The 18,519-nt window shown below is 46.8% G+C and overlaps 13 protein-coding genes across 13 annotated transcripts; 7 read left to right on the top strand and 6 right to left on the bottom strand.

Annotated features, from left to right (window-relative positions):
- Positions 1–242: 242 nt before the first annotated feature.
- Positions 243–2,483, top strand: Bathy07g00010 (predicted protein; the record flags this gene model as incomplete). Its single annotated transcript, XM_007512171.1, has 1 exon — positions 243–2,483. The coding sequence occupies one exon, from the start codon at positions 243–245 to the stop codon at positions 2,481–2,483; it is 2,241 nt and encodes a 746-aa protein (XP_007512233.1).
- A 601-nt stretch (positions 2,484–3,084) lies between these two features.
- On the top strand, positions 3,085–3,696 carry Bathy07g00020 (predicted protein; the record flags this gene model as incomplete). The annotated part of the gene is made up of 1 exon (XM_007512069.1): positions 3,085–3,696. One exon carries the CDS (start codon positions 3,085–3,087, stop codon positions 3,694–3,696), a length of 612 nt encoding a protein of 203 aa, XP_007512131.1.
- A 105-nt stretch (positions 3,697–3,801) lies between these two features.
- Bathy07g00030 (predicted protein) lies at positions 3,802–4,962 on the bottom strand (the record flags this gene model as incomplete). The annotated part of the gene is made up of 1 exon (XM_007511928.1): positions 3,802–4,962. The coding sequence occupies one exon, from the start codon at positions 4,960–4,962 to the stop codon at positions 3,802–3,804; it is 1,161 nt and encodes a 386-aa protein (XP_007511990.1).
- Positions 4,963–5,337: 375 nt separating this feature from the next.
- Positions 5,338–7,023, top strand: Bathy07g00040 (predicted protein; the record flags this gene model as incomplete). Its single annotated transcript, XM_007512239.1, has 1 exon — positions 5,338–7,023. The coding sequence occupies one exon, from the start codon at positions 5,338–5,340 to the stop codon at positions 7,021–7,023; it is 1,686 nt and encodes a 561-aa protein (XP_007512301.1).
- An 88-nt stretch (positions 7,024–7,111) lies between these two features.
- On the bottom strand, positions 7,112–8,200 carry Bathy07g00050 (DUF563 domain protein; the record flags this gene model as incomplete). The annotated part of the gene is made up of 1 exon (XM_007511850.1): positions 7,112–8,200. The coding sequence occupies one exon, from the start codon at positions 8,198–8,200 to the stop codon at positions 7,112–7,114; it is 1,089 nt and encodes a 362-aa protein (XP_007511912.1).
- Positions 8,201–8,392: 192 nt separating this feature from the next.
- Positions 8,393–10,051, top strand: Bathy07g00060 (predicted protein; the record flags this gene model as incomplete). Its single annotated transcript, XM_007512170.1, has 1 exon — positions 8,393–10,051. The coding sequence occupies one exon, from the start codon at positions 8,393–8,395 to the stop codon at positions 10,049–10,051; it is 1,659 nt and encodes a 552-aa protein (XP_007512232.1).
- Positions 10,052–10,114: 63 nt separating this feature from the next.
- On the bottom strand, positions 10,115–10,594 carry Bathy07g00070 (predicted protein; the record flags this gene model as incomplete). The annotated part of the gene is made up of 1 exon (XM_007511805.1): positions 10,115–10,594. The coding sequence occupies one exon, from the start codon at positions 10,592–10,594 to the stop codon at positions 10,115–10,117; it is 480 nt and encodes a 159-aa protein (XP_007511867.1).
- Positions 10,595–11,048: 454 nt separating this feature from the next.
- Bathy07g00080 (predicted protein) lies at positions 11,049–11,793 on the top strand (the record flags this gene model as incomplete). The annotated part of the gene is made up of 2 exons (XM_007511937.1): positions 11,049–11,717; positions 11,770–11,793. The coding sequence occupies 2 exons, from the start codon at positions 11,049–11,051 to the stop codon at positions 11,791–11,793; spliced, it is 693 nt and encodes a 230-aa protein (XP_007511999.1).
- Positions 11,794–11,924: 131 nt separating this feature from the next.
- On the bottom strand, positions 11,925–12,380 carry Bathy07g00090 (predicted protein; the record flags this gene model as incomplete). Its single annotated transcript, XM_007511910.1, has 1 exon — positions 11,925–12,380. One exon carries the CDS (start codon positions 12,378–12,380, stop codon positions 11,925–11,927), a length of 456 nt encoding a protein of 151 aa, XP_007511972.1.
- Positions 12,381–12,990: 610 nt separating this feature from the next.
- Bathy07g00100 (hypothetical protein CHLNCDRAFT_136965) lies at positions 12,991–13,702 on the top strand (the record flags this gene model as incomplete). The annotated part of the gene is made up of 2 exons (XM_007512141.1): positions 12,991–13,632; positions 13,691–13,702. The coding sequence occupies 2 exons, from the start codon at positions 12,991–12,993 to the stop codon at positions 13,700–13,702; spliced, it is 654 nt and encodes a 217-aa protein (XP_007512203.1).
- Positions 13,703–13,801: 99 nt separating this feature from the next.
- On the bottom strand, positions 13,802–14,810 carry Bathy07g00110 (predicted protein; the record flags this gene model as incomplete). Its single annotated transcript, XM_007512017.1, has 2 exons — positions 13,802–14,609; positions 14,788–14,810. 2 exons carry the CDS (start codon positions 14,808–14,810, stop codon positions 13,802–13,804), a joined length of 831 nt encoding a protein of 276 aa, XP_007512079.1.
- A 335-nt stretch (positions 14,811–15,145) lies between these two features.
- On the top strand, positions 15,146–16,222 carry Bathy07g00120 (predicted protein; the record flags this gene model as incomplete). Its single annotated transcript, XM_007512105.1, has 1 exon — positions 15,146–16,222. One exon carries the CDS (start codon positions 15,146–15,148, stop codon positions 16,220–16,222), a length of 1,077 nt encoding a protein of 358 aa, XP_007512167.1.
- Positions 16,223–16,334: 112 nt separating this feature from the next.
- Bathy07g00130 (CPD photolyase) lies at positions 16,335–18,272 on the bottom strand (the record flags this gene model as incomplete). Its single annotated transcript, XM_007511811.1, has 1 exon — positions 16,335–18,272. The coding sequence occupies one exon, from the start codon at positions 18,270–18,272 to the stop codon at positions 16,335–16,337; it is 1,938 nt and encodes a 645-aa protein (XP_007511873.1).
- Positions 18,273–18,519: the final 247 nt, after the last annotated feature.

Consider the following 18,519-nt stretch of genomic DNA (forward strand, 5'->3'; position numbering starts at 1 on the left):
TGGAGAACGCCGCGAAGGCCGTCGTCGAGAAAGCGGCGGAAGCAAAGTCAAAATTCGACGAGGTTGGTGGCGTCTCAAATCTCATCGGCGTATCTGGCCTGAATCTGATTTCACCAAGAGATACAAACGATGGTAGCAAAACAAGTGAAACTAGCGGCAGCGGCTTCAAAGACGAACGCGTAGAGTCTTTGAAAGATGCTCTGCGCGTGGCGAGGAATGAAATCGCGAGACAGGAGGATGTCATGCGTACCATGGAAAACGAGCTGGAAGATGCGAGAGCGGCCACTGCGCGAGCCGCTTCGTTAGCAGTACGAAACGCCAAAAATGCCAAATCAAACGCGACGAACGATGAAGATGAGAATAAAAAGCACGATGAAGAAGAACGCTTACGAGCAAAGAAAGAGAAAGAAATGTTGGAAACAGAACTCGCCAGTTTAAAAGAAAAGTTGCGGAACGCAGTGAAAAAAGGAAAAAGCTACGAGAGCGACGTCGAGCGCTTGACTCGCGAATTAGCAACCGCAAAAACGACGAAACAAAATATAACAACAGCAAAAGGAAAGAAAGGAAAGAAAGGAAATGCCGGTGTTGTCCCGCCTCCTTTAACAACCGAAGGTTCTTCCGAAAAAGCAATGGAGACGATGAAAAAGGAGAAAGAGGAATTGCAGCGTAAATTTGAAAGCGCATCGAAAGAGTTAGAAGATTTAGTGAGCAAGAACTCCGTGGCTGCGCTCGATTCGGAAGGATTGACGCAAGAGCTTACGATTGCCCGGGAAGAGAAGGTAAAGAGCGAATCGCAGGCGACCAAGTTTAAGAAACAGTTGAATGATTTGACGAAAGAATTGAATACCACTCGCGAGGCTTTAAATTCAACCAAGAAAGAAATTGTACAGTTGAAATCTGAGTCGAAACAATTAACGCTGTCGAAACGCGACATGGAAGATCGCGCGACGAGCGCAGAATCGCAGTTACAAGCGTTGAAAGCAAACGCGATGAGTGCAATTGAAGAGAAGCGAGATTTTGGACGATCCAACGAGGAAATGCAATCAAAGCTCAAAGATATGGAAACTGAAGTTTTAAAATACAAAGATTTGTGCGAAGAGTCGAAAGCGATGACGAGCGATATGGAAGCGGCGGTAGCGAGGGGTGCTGCAGCTGCCGCATCGTCAAACGCGAAGGCTTCTGCTGCAGAGAAGGCGAAAGTTGTAGCCGAGAACCAGCTCGCTGAGCTTCGAGCGCAACTCAATCTCATGGATGCTACCGGCAGAGAAGCTGCCGCTTCGATTGCGCATCGAGACCGAGCGCGTCAAGCGCAAGAACGCGCAGAGTCCAGAGCTGCTGAAGCAGAGCAAAGCGCCGAGGAAGCAAATCAACGCGCTGAAAGTGCGATCCGAGAAGGTGAGGAGCGAAAACGAAAGTTTGCGCACGTACAAGTTCAGTTCAAGGATACAGAAGAAAAACTTACGAAAGAGATTGACTCCTTTAAAGATGAAATACTCGCGATGAAACAGTCGCTCTCTCAAGTCGCGTCGGCGAAAAGTGCTGCTGAGGATCGCGCCGAAGGAGCACAAAATCATGCGGACGAAATTGAAAAAGAACTCGAAAAAGTGAAGAAAGGAGAACAAGAACTGATATCTGCGCTCGCTCAAGCGCAAGCCGAATGTATCGAAGCGAGAACGAAAGCGAGTGTTTTGGAGGAAATGGCGGCTTTGCGAAAGAACAATTTTGAAGCCGCGACGACGGCTCGTGTGCCCCCTTCTTCATCGCCCAATTTGACGACGGTGACGGAACCGCAAAATTCAGAAACAAACCGACAAGTAGATGCGAACAATGATTCAAAAGCAGAAACTGAAGCGATTCGAGCGCGCATATTCACAATTCTCGGTAAATTGAAAGGTCAAGTCGATAGCAACGGCAAGCCTTTGTTGAGCGTGAAAGAAGCGGACCAATCTATCTGGGGATGGCTAGGAACAAATACGAACGAAAATGAAACGAAAACCTCGCCGCCTCCCGAAGACGAAGGTAGCTCGAGCGTGGATGACTTATTGGTTCACTTGGAAAGCTGGGCGAATGATCAGGGCGAATCATGGTCTGCCGAGCTCAACGCGCAGTCGCGAAAAGCCGCAACTGATGCCATGCGTAAACTCAAAGAGAGCGAGAAAGAATTAGAAGAACTTCGTTTGGAATCGTCTCGTTTCAAACAACAAGACGCGGAGCGTTCGAGCGCAACGGTGAATGCCGCTGCGAAGCGCGCAACAGAGGCTGAAGAGAAGTTGAATACGCTGAAGAAAAAACTCGAGACGCTTGAACAAAGAAATAAAGAGTTAACGTGGCAAATAAGCATGTACGCTGACAATGGAAACGCGATGAATACATCGGATCCAAAGTTTGGATCGTCTAACAACACTACACCAGCTGTTGGTATCTTGAAGCAGCTTATGCTTCAGTGCACTGCGCCACGGAGGGAACAACAGCAACAGCATTAGTCGGTGACTTTTTGTACTAAATATGTAAAACTTCCCGTCCCATCGTGCACGTTTTTCTACCATGCGCTAGTTCCGTCTTCTTTTACTTTGTTCTTGTTGTTGATGATAATGCTGCTGCTGCTGAAGCTGAAGCTTTTGTTGCGCTTTCCTGTTTGCTTTAAATTCGTACGTCATGAGCAGAGTAGCCAGAGTCGACGATGCACAAACTGTGAGTATAAACAAGGCGCTGCGGTCTCCAAACTTCATGCCAACTCACCGTCTAAGAGATGGGTGAGCGAACGTGTTTTCGTCTCTGCGCCGCTTCTCTGTCGCTAGTCTTTTATTTTGTATACTGCTGCGGCGTGAAAAGAATACTTACTACTACTGCTGATTGAAATATTATCTCGTTCGCATCATTGTTTGGCGCATATGCTAAGCTCGCGCGTCATCGCAAGGTTGTCATCTCTATTTAAAAGTGTGTGCTTTTGTGTTCGCTTTTCAAAGTGTGGAGTCATTTTTACGAAGGCGAAACACAAGCATTAGACCACAAACAAATTACACCATTTCACACAAATAATAAACGTCTTCTACGAAGGAAGCGCAACAACATCACGCGCATAAAATGGGTGCGAAGAGTAAAGACGGGTGCGATACGCCGGCGTGTTCATCCAAGGACGATATGATGAGAATGATGCGCGCAGTCGTGCGTGAGCGCACAACAACCTCTAAATCTGAATTAGGGGAAAATCTAGCTTCTTCTTCTTCATCTGCAACAGAAACAGCGCGTGATAAGAAAGAGAACGATGCTGCGAGAGTTCAAAAAGCCACGGTTGGAAGGGAAGAAGAAGAGGAGCGCATTCTTAACGCTACTATTGCGACGTGTCCTCTGAGCAGAGAAGATTTAGGAACCGGGACGTGGGGACTTTTGCACACAATAGCAGCTCATTTCCCAGAGAAGCCTTCAACTGTAGAAAAAGTGCAAGCGAGAAGGTTCTTCGACGCGCTCGGCGATTTGTACCCGTGTACCGTATGCAAAGAAGATTTTAGACGGGACATAGACGAACATCCACCAGATGTATCTTCTAGAGAAGCGCTGAGTGCTTGGGTTTGCGAGAGACACAACGAGGTGAATGCAAAACTCGGGAAGCCGACGCTTGGTTGCGCGTTGAAAACGCTAGACAAACGATGGAAGAATGGTGGCGCGAGGTGCGGTGGATCAACGCCGAGCGAATAGCGATTTGTGACATGTACTGTATTAAACGATGAGTTGCAACGCCGCGGTTTCTTTTTATTCTTTGCCTTGTTATTACAAATAATATCTGAGAAAATTGTTGATGTGTTACTCGATGTGCCACATTTTTGCTTTTTGCGCCAAAGTCGTCTTTGCGTGGCCGTCTTTTTCACCTTCTTCTTTTGCTTGCTCCCATGAGATTTTTACTTCCATTAATCGCTTGTTCGTTTTCTTTCGAACCATTTGTAAAGTGCCGCGCACGATGTTTCCGTTACTGGTTGAAATTTCTGGATGCACGTAAAACGCTTGCTGACCCCAGTGCGTGGCCCCATTAGCGTTTGGCGCCGTTGTCAATGGAACGACATTTTCGGCTGGATTTTCCTTGGAACCTGCGAACTTTACGTCAAACCATCCAGCAAATGCGCCGGCACCTTGTTGCTGCATAGCCCCACCTAACATTTTCAATTTGAATTCGCACGATATCTTCTCGATATCCTCTAAAGTTGCCGTGTTTAAATCAAACTCTTTCAAGACGAACGGCGCGCACAACTCTTGCGAAGGATGGATGTCCACCCATTGAGACGTGTTCATGAAGAAGTCTTCTTGTTCGGCTTCGTATTCGGAAGTGAGTGCAGACATATCCACTCCGTAGTTTTCCTTCGTCGTTTCAATGAATCCATCCCACACTTGTAAGGACTCCTGCATATCTTGCACCTTTTTTAGCGCTTGGTGCGTTTTTATGAGCGACAGCGACATCGTAGCGTGCGATGGATACATAGCCCCTCCTGGTTTCATCCATTTATCTCTAGCAACGATAACAGAATCAAACATGGATTCACGCAAAAGAAAATAACCCATCCACTCAGATATGATTACATCAACCTTTTCCGGAAGTTCCGCGTCTTCGATGGACGCTTGTATCACCGTTATTTTGTCCTTCAATCCGTTCGCTTCGATAAGTTTTCTCGCGTGCGTTGCCATGAATGTCGCTTCTACCGCGTACACGTGTTTCGCACCCGCTTGCGCGGCCCAAATGGCTAAGATACCAGAGCCAGTGCCGACGTCGAGAACAACTTTATCTTCAAACTGCGACGGATTCATCTTCACGGCGTTATAGTAAGCCGTCATGCGGTCCTGGTCTTCGAGCATATCTTTTTGATGGTATAAATACCCGTACGTGCAAAAGTAGTTTGCAAAATCGGCTTCAGATATGTCTTTTGGTTTCGCCAAAACCATTTCGGACGCGATAGATTGTCCATTGTCCTTCATTGTTGTCTTTCTTCTTTCTTCTTCTTCTCCCTTTTTCTTAATTGCAGCTGGCGGCGGCGACTTTTTCTTCCTATGATTACTTTGTGCACGAATCACGCTCGTTATTCCTCCTCTACTTTCGCTCCTTCCTCCTCTTCTTTGAAACGCAGTCGATGATGCAAATGTAATATATAGTGCTTTGGTCGGAGATACGAGCAAGTTCTTGATCATATAACAACGACACGCACACACACCCCACTTTGTATTAAATATGACAAAATAATCACTTTAATTTTACGAAAACACACATCCTCACAGAAAGTTTTGAAACACGAAAAAAGCACGCGCGCGTTTCGTTTCTCCTTCACATCTCGCCGTAGCCACACGCTCTCTAATATGCAAACAGCCGCGGCGACTACAAAGGTGGTTTGGACGTCGGGATTTGCTACTGGACGGAAACAAAAACCGCGGTTACCACCAATCCGATCTTCTTCCTCTTTGTTGCACCCGAGAAGAAGAGTTACAGTTAAAAACAACGATTTTGAGAACAATAACAAATCTTCCTCTTTATCGTGCATGGTCGCGACATCTGCGTTATTTCGTGGACGAACTATGCTTTCGCGTGCAAACGTTGGTAATCACGACTCCGCGTCTGACTCCGCGACTCCTCTTGAAGGAAAAGCTTTATTCGATAACGTCTTACCAGCCGTTTTAGTTGCGTGCATCGGCTCTTTCCTCTTCGGTTTTCATCTTGGAATAGTCAATCCAGCCTTAAATGCCATATCATCCTCGCTTGATATCGCAACGAACGCTCCATTGAAGAGCGCTATCGTGAGCATCATTTTAGCCTTCGCTGCGGTTGGCTCTTTACTCACTGGTCCCTTAGCAGATACCCTCGGACGCAGATCTTCGCTGACATTTTGCGCCGCACCTCTACTCGTCGGCGCAGCCATGTGTGCGCAAGCGAACAGTATTGGCGAAATGCTCGTAGGTCGCGCAATTTCAGGACTTGGTGTCGGCATAGCAAGTAACTTGGTTCCTTTGTACGTCACAGAGATATCTCCGGAAAATTTTCGAGGGACACTCGGTTCGCTTGTTCAGCTCTCGATTTGCGTTGGGATACTCGTCGCCGTTTTACTCGGCATTCCTTACGATCCGAGTTTCCCAGCTTTGCAAGAATCCGTTTCCTTTTTGAAATTTGATTTCGAAACTTGGTGGAGATCAATGTTCTACGTGGCTGGGATGCCTGCATTGCTCATGGGATTCGCCGGGAAAGTCATTCCGGAATCCCCAAAATGGCTACGCAGCCGAGGTCGGATTGAGGAGGCTGTGAAGGCTGAAAACCTTCTTTGGGGTGGTAGCGAAATTAGTTCTACCAGCGATGGCACGAGTAGAAATGATCAAAGTGAAACGCTGCTGAAATCAGAAAATGTGACAGCAAATTGGATCGAAGCGCTCTTCGATCCACGATACCGCAAAGGCGTTTGGACTGGGGCGCTGTTATTTTTTGCGCAACAGTTTGCGGGCATCAACGCGGTGATCTACTTTTCCACTCCTTTGTTCGCCGCGGCAGGATTAAGAAACGCGGTGCTGGGATCTGTTGCAGTATCTGCGGTTAATATTTGTGGCACATTAGTGAGCACGAAGGTTCTGGACAAATCTGGGAGAAAACCGTTATTGAAGAAGTCTTTTCTTGGGATGGGCTCGTGCTGCATTTTTCTTTCTCTCGCAGCTTTGAATCCAACATTGACGATATCCTCTTACGTATCTTTGTTTGGAACTTTACTCTACATCTTCGCCTTTGGAGTTGGCGTAGGCCCGATTCCCGGACTTCTCGCCGGCGAGTTGAATTCGGAAAGGGTCCGAGGGAAAGCGATGTCCTTTGCGTTTCTGTCGCACTGGTGCTTCAACTTCTGCATCGGGCAAGGCTTCCTACCGGTAGTTGAAAAAGTTGGGATTTCTTTAGTATGGTCCTTCTTTGCTGCTGTGTGTTTCATTTCTTCCGCGTTAACGCACAAGTACATCATCGAGACGAAAGGTAAAAGTTTCTCCGAAATTGACAAAGAAATGAGAGTATTTTGAAACAGCATTAGTCGGTGACTTTTTGTAAATTTGTACAAATGCAATTGCAACGCTATTCTATATATTCTAACCTGGTACACACTACACGCTATTTTCTCTTCGAGGCTTCTAACGAGAGCATATCTCTCAAAGAATCGATATCATAATCGTGCAACTTTATTATGACATCTCTTTTAAACTTTCTTTCTTTGTCCTCCTTCGAATTGAACGCATATTTTGTCCTCGTACTCAAGCTCACTTTCCCGGCCTTTGCGCCTTTGTCTCCATCGGCATCCGCTGTAAGACGCTTATATCGCAACTTCAGCCGTTTTGCAAAGTTCATATACGTATCTTTCGCGTACCCTTTCGGCATGATTTCAACGACGAGGGAATCTTCTGGCATGTAGAGCATATTTGTGAGCCCGGCGCCGTGGAGAGATACGAGCACGTCCACGTCTGTAAACATTTCGGCTTGCTTGACCATCGGATTCTTCTTCAATATCGAAGAGTTGATGATCAAATACTCCATGTTTGGTATCGCACTTTTCAAAGCGTTATAAACAAACTTTTCGTTCGATATTGCCCTCCGCTGATTTGTACCTCTCGAGAGCCAAACGATTCTTTTCCTCCTCTTCTCACTTCGGATAGTCTTCGTTGTGTTAAAAGCGTCGCCGAAACGAAAATCGAGAGCTTTACACGTCGCGTCGTCTTCAAAAAAGTTACCACACACCGAATGCAACAACTTATTCCAGGAAAACAACTCGTTGTTCGGAGCTCTTACGATTTCGAATTGCATGCCAGCACGTTCTAATCGCTTGAAATATTCCGGTTCTTTATCAATCATCCACTGTTCCAATCGCACCGGTCTTCTATTTGTGTTGGCTTGTTCATAGTCACCTTCTCCTCCCCAATCTCGAATAACACTTCTCCATATGAGATCTCTGACAAAGTGTGAATAGTTGTTCCGCGTGACGTACAACATTTGTCGATAATCGCTCGAAGTTTGCACGAGCATAAGCGGGTTCACCTGCCCGTACGCGAGGTGGGAAATGAAGAACACGAGCGACGATTTCGCGCACATCAACACAACCAATACGATGCACAACTTTGCGAGTCTTCGCGTTCTCGATGGAACAGAGGAGGAAGAGGAAGAAGAAGAAGAAGAAGAAGGGAAGACGAAGGAAGGAAGAAGCGCCATGCGCTAAATGTGTGGATGAAGAAGGAGGAGGAAGGAGAGTATTATTATATAATTATAATCAGTTTGTTCTTTTGACGACAAACAAAAAGTGCAGACCTCCACACAGAAAAAAAAAACTAAAAAGAGAGGAGGGTTGCTTGCTCCTTCTTCAGTTCATAGCAACTCCTATAAAAACAAGCACACGCGCCTATCATGAAGCGAGGAAGAGAGGAAGAGAATAAAAACGGCGCCTCGGCGCGAAAGAATGCGCTGGGCGCGACAATTATTACCACTAATTATTCCGATGAGAGAAGACGTTTCGAGTTTGAAAGCAAGATGAAAGAGTTGAACGCAAAATTTCTCGAGGCGTTCACTCGATCGGTAAGGGATCACCCGCGCGCGATAAAGAACAATCTCATGCGTCAGTACTTGCAATTCGTGAAGAAGCTCGGAGAAGAATACGCCGACGTTATCGCATCTTCCACAGAAGGAGCTCGAAAAGAAGTGAGTGGAGGTGGACTTTGGATTTTTGGTTCCAACGGAGACTCTGGCCAGTTTGGGTTTGGCTCCGACGCGAGCACGGGAGAACTCATCGACGAACTCCTTCGACCGCGAGTGCTACAAAAAGGTAGCATTCTAGGTAGCCCCGCGAATACGAAAGTGATTAAAATCGCATGCGGTGGTCAGCAAACGTTTGCCATTCTAGAAACGGGACGAGTTTTATCTTGGGGAGCAAACGACTCCGGTGCGCTGGGTCGACCAACATCACCGCCAGAGAACGAAGATGAAGACGATGAATCTTGGTTACCAGGGTATGTCAATCTTAAGCAAAATACTAAAGCTGTATCGGTCTGTGCGGGAGATACGCACGCTTTAGTCGTTGCGAGTGATGGGACTGTATACGGATGGGGTCAGTGGCGGCATCAAAACGGTCAGTGGCGAGGCCTGAACAAACTAAAAGTTTCGGACACTCAGACGTTTTACAACCCGGTGGAAATTTTGAACAAAAAATACAGAGCGAAATGCATTCAAAGCGGCGAAAATCACGCGTGCATTTTGACCGAAAACGGCGAGGTGTACACCATGGGATGTTCGGAAAAAGGCCGTCTCGGACGAATTGAAAAAACCGGCGTCGGAGCGGCGTACGCGGATGACAATCAAAAAGCGGACAGGGAGAATAACGAGTCGTACGTGAATGATCTCTTAACCCCGGGGCGTGTTTTGATAAATAATAGGAAAGATCTGAAAGTCAAGGCGATTGCTACCGGTGAATTGCACGGGCATTTAATCCTGGAAAACGGTGACGTGTATAGCATCGGTTTATCCTCCTTCGGACAGGGTGGCTTTTTTGACGACGGCGTGATAGAAAGCGAACAAGTCGCGTGGCTACCTCGCAAAATCCCATCGCTTTCCGGCAAAGGCATTATTGCAGGAGCAGGCGGTGGTTTTCATTCTTTGTTTCTCGCTAAAACGGGCAAAATGTACGCCGTTGGCAAACGACACGATGGCCGTTTAGGCGCTTTGGAGGAACGGCAATGCAACGACGACCCGCATCCGAATCCTTTGGAAATTTCCTCCTCTTTTTTTGGTAGAGATTCAGTAAAAATGGTATATGCGGGTTCAAACTCGTCCGGAGCGATTACAAATTCTGGAGAAATATACACGTGGGGTTCAAATTTAGGCGCGCTCGGTCAAGGGCCCGATAACAAGGACATCTACCAACCGACGAAAGTGCCGAGAGTCAAAAGCGCTCCCGTAGGAATTTCGTTTACAGATATGTCGATTGGCGCGAGTCACGCTGGAGTCGTTGGCGTGAATAAGACGGGGGAAAATACTCCTCCCGCGAGGAATACGAAGAAGCGCAGATATTAGAGTGGAAATATTATTATTATTACTATTACTATCATACATTAACGCAAAGCGTTGCTACACTTTTCACGCAAACATCGAATCGATTGTTCTGTGAGCATATCTAGTAAACGCGTGCGCCAGTACACCCAGCGGGCCAAACATGCAACACAACAGTACCGAGTGTCTACACGGCGTTCCCCATTCCATGGCGTCTAAGAAAACGCCTCTCGCTAAAAATACGTCTAAAGAAATCAAGTGCAGCCATGACGCGCACGCGGTTTCCGGGGTCGACATGAAATTTGAAAAGAGCGTTAAACATCGCGAGATGAAAGGTTCGGCACTGGTCCCTGCCGCTGCCGCGGCAGAGACAGCGGTATTACCACCTTGTTGTTGAGTAAACGCGTTGAGAATGGCTCGAACGACATCTTCGCTGTTCAAACTCAAATACGCCGCGACGATATATAAAACCCCTAAAATCAACCACAGGAGTTTACTCTCCATCAAATTTCGAGTCACTCGACTGTTTGGCTTGGAAATCATGAGCGCATAGAACGGCATCACCATGACCGTACCAGTCGTGAATAACACGTCTGTGAGGGCTAACGATGCTTTGCACTTTACCACTCGTCCGCTCGTCCTTCTTTTATTGTTACGTATACTACTACTTCTGCTACATCTAAATCTATCACTTCCACCACTTTTGAAACAACAATCCCCTAACTCGACACTTCGCTTTGAAAAAGCGCGAGGAGCGCACCTATTCCTCGAGGGCGGTATCCTTCGATGACTGACGTTATGCGTAGCATTATCACCTGATGACGATATTACTTTTATAGTAGATGTCATCGATGATGCGCTCGCGAGAGAAATCATTCGTAGTAAAGATACGATTTTTATGTGTGAAGGAGTTTTTTTATTTTCCACACAAAGAGATTCTCGTTACGTCAAACTCCCAAAATTCGTGCGAGGATGCCTCACAACCTCACAACACACCCCTTCATTTCATCACTCATCATTCATGAGTGGGAAAAGAAAACTCGTCGTCTTATTCGGCGCGAATGGATACGTCGGTCGAGCCATCGCGAAAGAGTTTGTGAGAAGAGGCACGGTTGAACTCACCGCAATATCGCGTTCAGGCGTACCGCCTCCCAACGAGGAAGGTAAAAACGGAAAATCGTCGTCGTCATCATGGACAGATAAAATCAAATGGGTCGCCGCGGACAGCACGAAACCAGATACGTACGCCGAACACTTACAAGGCGCGAGCTGCATAGTAACGTCTATTGGTGTGTTGCCTTTTGGTATATCGAAAGAGGATTGTTATAAAGGAAACGCAGACACGAACATAATTCCCGCAAAAACAGCGCAAAAGGTACACGGGTTGAACCGATTCGTTGCAGTAGGCGCCTCGTTAGGGGTCGCCGGTGCGCTCGTTCCGGGAGCGAAGCCGTACATTGAAGGAAAGATGGCGGTGGAAAATTTTGCAAAGAACGAGTTTGTGCGCGATGGAAATAATGAACATACGAATGCGAGAAGTAATGATAGTAATAGCAATAGTAATAGCGCATCGCCGCCGACGACGCCGCCGCTCGCGGTGGTTGTGAAACCAGGAGGTGTTTCGGGAACGAAAAGAGTAGGGGAGAATTTGAACTTACCGCTTTGGATGTTGATGGATCCAGTAACGATGGTGATGAAACGACTTGGAAAATTTGGGATGGAAAACTCGCCGGTGAGAGTAGAGCGTGTCGCCAAAGCCGTTGTAAACGCGGCGCTTTCAGATGACGAAGCGCGGTTTTCGAGCGGAGGTTACGTCGAAATTTCAAACGAAGAGTTACTCACAAATCCAAAATACGATTTTTAATATCAACATACCAGTAGCACGGTTATACTTTCTCTAACTTCCAACTTTAAACGCGTCGATAAACAACCCGTAGAAAACGCCAATTTTGAACGCGTTGAGGAGTATCGGAACGGATTCTCCGTACTTTGCCCAACGTAAAAAGCCTCCTTGATTCTTTTCGCTGTATAAAATAGAACTCAAAAACTCACCCAACGTTACAATCGTAAACGTGATGAAAGCGTCTCCAGGCGATTCCGGATGCGGAAAGAACGCCGTCAAGGCGACGCCAACTAAAAGTGCGATGAGTGCTATTGGTATTCTGTTGAAGTTTCGCTTTACCCGTTTCGACGCTGATTTGAATATACCGCCGAGGGCTCTGCCTAACCGCGTCGCCGTCGATGATAGCGACGACGGTGCCTGTTGGTCTGCATCCATTCCTCCCGGGTTGTCGCTGTTGAAAACTCGAACTATTATGGTCGCAAACTTTTCCGGCTTTCCTCTTCCCGCCATCGTGCCAAGCGGCACAAACTCGTGCCGTTGGCTATTTCTTCTTCTTCTACTCGTTCTTCGTAGGTTTCTTACCGTAGAAGTCGTTGTTGTTGTTGATTCTGACGATGTTGTTGCTGTATTTCTCCTTTCGAAAGCGATATTCATCGCTGCTACTCGTGTTCCTTTTCTTCTATTTCCTCTGCCAACACCTAATAGAGACGGTGATGATGGTACTTTCGGCGTTGTCGTTCTCGTCGCTCTCGTCGTCGTCGTCGTCGCAATTCTTTTACCGCTCCAACAGTCGCTCCTAGTAGTATTGTTGTTGTTATTTCTCAAAATCGGTGAAAGAAGACGACGACGACGACGAAAATTCTCGACTGAATAAGAAGAAGGAAACGAGTGCCGCGGCGACGAGGAGGAAAATAGTGCATACGCGTCGCACATCGTGTAGACCCTCGTGGTAGAGTGCATGCCTCGACGCGAAGTGAGCGAAGTGAGCTCAGGAAAAAATTCAATAGAATTTCTTCTGTCTTTGTAATAATAATGAAACAAATTACTCCACATGCAGTCCACAAAGTTGACATCTCTCTTTGACTCTCTCTCTCTTTGACTCTCTCTCTTTTCTCTGATTATGGACGGGTTCAGAACCACGGAACGTCTTCAACGAGCCATGCACCTCGTTGCTTCCTCGTCAGATGATTGTTACGACAGTTCAACCGATAAAGAAGAAGAGAAAGAGAAGCAAAGACAAGTTCTTGAAGTTGTTGAAAAGTGTAAACTGTATGAACACGCAACGGTAATTCCTTACGAGTTTATCAAAGCTTTGAGCTCGTTATGCGTTCAAATCGCTGCTAAAAGAGAATCGAAAGGAGGGAAAGAGGAGTATATGATTCACAATCTGCTGCGTGGATCTGAGGTTATTTTCAAGGCGCCAAAGAAACGCGCGCCGAAAACGCCAGAGTTTGCGAGAAAGTTGGACCGCATTCGCGAAAGACTCGAGGAGGAAAAATACGAAGCGATGGTTGCGGACGTGACGAAGGCGACAGGTATTTCAGAGAAGAGCGCTCGAGAGCGAAGAACTTCTTCGATAGGATATTTGATTAGAAATGATTTAGGAATGGCAGTGCACGTGATGACGCTCATGGCGGCGTGTTTCGTAGGAGGTTTCATCGCCGGCGCGCACGTGTTCCCAGAATTTGGATGGGAAATACATTTCGTGTGCGGGACGGTGGGTGCAATATGCTGCCTGTTTATGGAGGCGGCGCTCTTTATCGTGCGTGGCGTTCGAGAAGACGAAAGAGACCAAAAGAATCGTGAACAGCAGGATGCAGATGGTAGAATGATCACAAAAAGCAAGAACGAGTTCGCGAATAATAGTAGGAGTAGCAACAGCGACAGTACGATGAAGAAGGAAAATTAGATATAAATGTAGTAGTAGAATATTATTCATTCATAAAGCTTGGAATCCAATACAACGCAATCAAGCACGTCGCAATGATCTTCGTCGTTATCCCTACACCCCCTGAAACCCATTCCGGCACGTTTGCTGCTTTCTTGAGTTGCGCGCCAAGAATCACAAACAGCGTCGGCAACAAGATACCAATCGTATCCGCCGACATGGCCGGATCTAACACCCACGTGATGAGATCTTCCTTATTACCCGGGATTAAAATGATCCCATCGGATCGAATGACGGAACCGTTGATAGTGGACGTCGTGCTCGGTTTCATTCGTAACGGTGATTGATAATCATCTTGACACTTTTTCAATTCCGGATGAGCCGCACACAGCTTCGAAAACCGTTCTGTTTGTTCCGCTTTGGACATGTACACGTCCTTGTCGAAACCAGATGCATTTTGCTCTCTCTTCACTTTTGCTTTTTCGATTACAGATGGAAAGTATCCATACTGGTTCGGAACTTCAAACTCGATGTTTGCGCTGGTGGTGGCAGTTTTTGAAGAAGTTGCTGCGGTTGCTTTCTTCTTCGCGTTTGTCGTCGTCGTCGTCTTTGTCGCGGACGTTTTTTTCTTCGCAGATTGAGTAGAAGTCTTCGAAGTCGCAGTAGCAGCGCTTTCTTTTCTCTCTTTAAACGAAGTCTTTGTCGTCTTTTTTGCTGTTTTTGCCGTCTCCACGACAGCAGCGCTTTCTTTTCTCTCCTTGAAAGCAGTCGCGTACGTTGTCACGGCATTACGACGAAGCGTGGCAGTCGCCCTCTTCTTGTTTTGAAGCGACGAGGCAGCGCTCTGACTCCTGTTTGTTTATTTATTTTAGCACGAATGCATGAATGAATAATCGTCGACATAATCTGAGTGGTTAGTTTACGATATGGTGGTTATATAATCATCATCATATCGTTATGATGGTTATGAGAAGATGATACGCGATACTGCGATGTGAAGCAACAACAATCACGAGAGAACGAACGTACCAGGACGCGAGGGATAGAGACATATTGTTTTGATGATGCGAGTCGATGAGTTTATTTTTCTATGACGTGTGTTTGTCGTCTAAGTTAAAACTTGTTTTCCATGCATGGAATTCGCGGTGGAGAAAGAATTGCAGATTTTGTTCGTGTAAAAATCTTTTCTTCTTCTCTCCTCTGCTGCATTCTCTCTGCACTTTTTATCTGCTCTCTCTTCGCTCGACAATTGCCGACGACGACGAGAAAAGAAGAGAAAGGAAGACAATCGTGTCCTGTGTCCTGTCCTGTCCTGTCCTGACGGGGTTGTGTTTCTCGTCATCTTTTCATGCTATCGTCGTCTTTACCCCACTACTCTTCCGGCACCATGAACTCTTCTTTATCACCAGCATCGAGAGTTAGGGGAAGAAAACAAACAAGTTTTGCACGACCGAAGACGAAGGTTTCAAAAACGACGAGGACGTTCAGAGGGCGAAAGGGTGCGTGCGTTACCACCGCCGGTATAGACACGAAAAGAGACGTTGTTTTAGTTTTAGGGTGTTTAGATCGAACGGCGCAGTGCAGCGCCGAACAGTTATCTATGAATGAAAAGTCACAAGGCGCTCGCGTTGTTTCCGTATTTCCAGCGCAAGCGTTTGAGGGGATCAAAAACCCACTCGATGCCATGGCGAAGGAGTTGGTGTATCCGAATGAAAAAGTCATCGACGCGATGAACGAAATCGAATACGTGGAAGTTGTGAGCGACGAATCGAAAGAGTTTCAGAAAGCTCTTCCAAACGTGACGGCGGTGATTATCGCGGATGAGTTTGCGCCGAACATGTTGAAATCGACTGAAAACGTCATCTCGTTGATCAAAGATAATAAGCTCCCAAAGTTGAAGCGCGTCGTGGGCTTGTCTCACATCGGCATCGATCGACGAGATCAAGATCCTTACAAAATGATGAATAGAAAAGTATTTCGAGGAGGCGCTATATTAGATAGGTGGTCAGACGCCGAGGAATTGATCAAAGCGACGGCGCCGAAAGGTAATCCGTTGGAAGTTAAATGGACATACACCATTGTTCGCGTCGGCGATTTGCGAGGAAACGGACCGTGCTCGGTCGTTTATGGAGATGCCATGTTAACTTTAGTCGATAACGCTTTCGATGTTCGCATGCAAGACGTAGACATGGAGCCTGGGGACAAATTTGATGGTTTCACAAAACGACTATCAGCGGCGTGCGTAATGAACAGAATGTTAACAAGTACGAAAGTTTCCGTGTTGAATCAAACGTTTAGCTTGATTAGCGTTGGTCCCGTGCCAAGAGATCGACGAAAAGGCTATGATGTCGCAAAAGGTAGATCGCCGCCACCTATTCGAGACGAAGAAATAGACGAAGCCGTGCAACCTAAGGGAGAAGAGGAGGAACAGGGTAGTGTCGAAGGAGCTCCCGTACCCACATAAACAAACCATGTGCTTTTATTAATTTATTATTTATGTGTGCTTCAAATGTTGTGTGTGTATTTTTACAAGAAATCTATTTAAGAAATCGGCAACTCTCTCGTTTCATGCAGGTTTATTTCTTTTGCTTCTTGCTCTTCCTCTCGTCGTCGTCGTCGTTATCGCTCTTCGCGACTTTCGGCAACACGTCGTCCCTTCCGATCTCCCACGCTCCAGGATTAGACTTATAGGAAACTTCACATTTCTGAACTGCTTCGACGAGCGCATCGACTCTTTTGATGTATTCGGGGATTTTAAATTTCTTCTCGCAGCCGCTGTAAGCCATGTACCGAATTTTCCCGAATATCTCTCGCTCTTTCCACCCTTGATCGTGCACGCCGACGATGGACCACATGCATCCGACGTAACCGCTCGGATCTCTTCCATCGAGCGACCAACGATCGTTCAAAGCGATGGCGTATTTCAAAGCGTTTTCGGGAGTATCGGACCATTCCAGTATTTTCTTTGCCCAATACATGCGCATAAATCCATGCATTTTGCCACCGTACACGAGCTCGCGTTGCGCAGCATTCCATAAATTGTCGTGCGTTTTGGCTTGCTCAAATTCTTCGTACGTGTACGTATATTCCCTTTTATCTCCCGCGTGCATTCGTAAAGTATCTTTCGCCCAGTCATATTTTTGACCCTCAATCGTGTCGTACTGGGGAGAATAATAGCAAAAGTTATCCGCAAGTTCGCGTCGGACGACGAGTTCTTCAAAGAAAACGTCCACCGCTTTGCCATTCGATCCCTTCTTCGCCTCGAGCGCTTTCATAGCGCACCTTTGTCCGGAAATTTGTCCAAAGTGCAAGTACGGGGAGAGCCCGGACAGCGCTTGAGGCTTTGCTGGATCGTTTCTCAAGCCGTACAGACTCATGCGCTTGGTTAAAAAGTTATCCAAAACAGCCATCGCAGCTTTTTCTCCGGGAACGGCCCAAGTCACCTCGGGAACATCTTTCCCACGTTCCAACGCTTGTCCTAAAACGTCGTCCCAATCCGTTTTCACGCTTTTGATTTTCGCGTGTAACGCGGCATCTTTATTTTCAACGTTCGGGAAATTATCAGGAAATGGAACCATAAAATCGCCGTATAATTTCGCAAGCTTGCCGCGCAAAGTTCGAGCGCCAACTTCAAGTTTCGGAGAGGCCACCCAGCACGGCACTATGTTGTGCGCGTCCACGACTCTTACCGAACGCTTCGTTTCTTTCGCGAAATCGTCGCGCCACTTCAAACCTAATCGCAGAGGAGAGAAGTCCGTCACCACCGCGCTCGCGTTGACTTCATTGCAAAACTTTTCAATCTCCGCGTTTGGCTCGTCTCCTCCATGTAACAACTTGAACGGAATATCCCGTTCTTCCAACGCGCTCTCGACTTCGCGCAGACCTCTGAGCATAAACCCAAACTGTCGAGCGCCGGCGCCGAGAAATTTTGTGACCACGTTGAACACAACAACAAGTGGTTTCTTCTCTTTGTTCGCTAACTCGATGGCGTATAACATCGCCCAGTTATCGTTCACGCGTTGGTCTCGACTCATCCAGTAGACGATAGGCCCGTTTCCTTCCCGGAGAATCGGCTGGTCGTTGATGAGCATTACACGATCTGGATGCACAATCATGTTTTTATCCTCGTTCTTGTTGTTGTTGTTGTTTTCGTTAATATCGATGGTGGTATTTGTTGTACCAGCATATACTACGAACGTGCTCGATATCGCAGCCGTATGTTTTTTTCTTCGTGTTGTAAATCGACCGCCGTTCGGTGACTGCAGTAGCGTTAATAGCGTTCGATTACTACTCGCTCTGTTGCTTCTTCTCGCAAAGTGATCCTGGAATCCGCGCGCAGTAGCACTAGCAGTTGTTGTGGTAGTGGTAAGATTAGTGAACAACGAAGAAGAAGGAAAAAAAGCACACGTCGTCGCACTTCTTCGTGCTGGCGTTCTCTTACTGCTTTTGAAAAGCGCGAATCGATTATTATTCAAAAGGGGCGAACAACAGCGCGTCGCAGTCCGCAAAAGCATGCACAACCACCCACGCGGTTGGTGTTCGAGAAGATTGCTTTTGTTGTGCCGAGAGTTTTTGGCGAATTCTGAAAAGAGAGAGAGAAAGATGTGTCGCGTGGAAAAAAAATGTCCATTTCTGTTGGTGGTTTGTGAAGAAGAAGACGACAGACACTGAAAGAGAGAGAGAGAGAGAGAGAGAGAGAGAGAGAGAGAGAGAGAGAGAAACGAGAGAAACGAGAACGAGATTTAAGTATTACTGCGATGT

The sequence above is a fragment of the Bathycoccus prasinos genome (assembly GCF_002220235.1).
Source record: "Bathycoccus prasinos genomic : Chromosome_7".
Taxonomy (NCBI): Eukaryota; Viridiplantae; Chlorophyta; class Mamiellophyceae; order Mamiellales; family Bathycoccaceae; genus Bathycoccus; species Bathycoccus prasinos.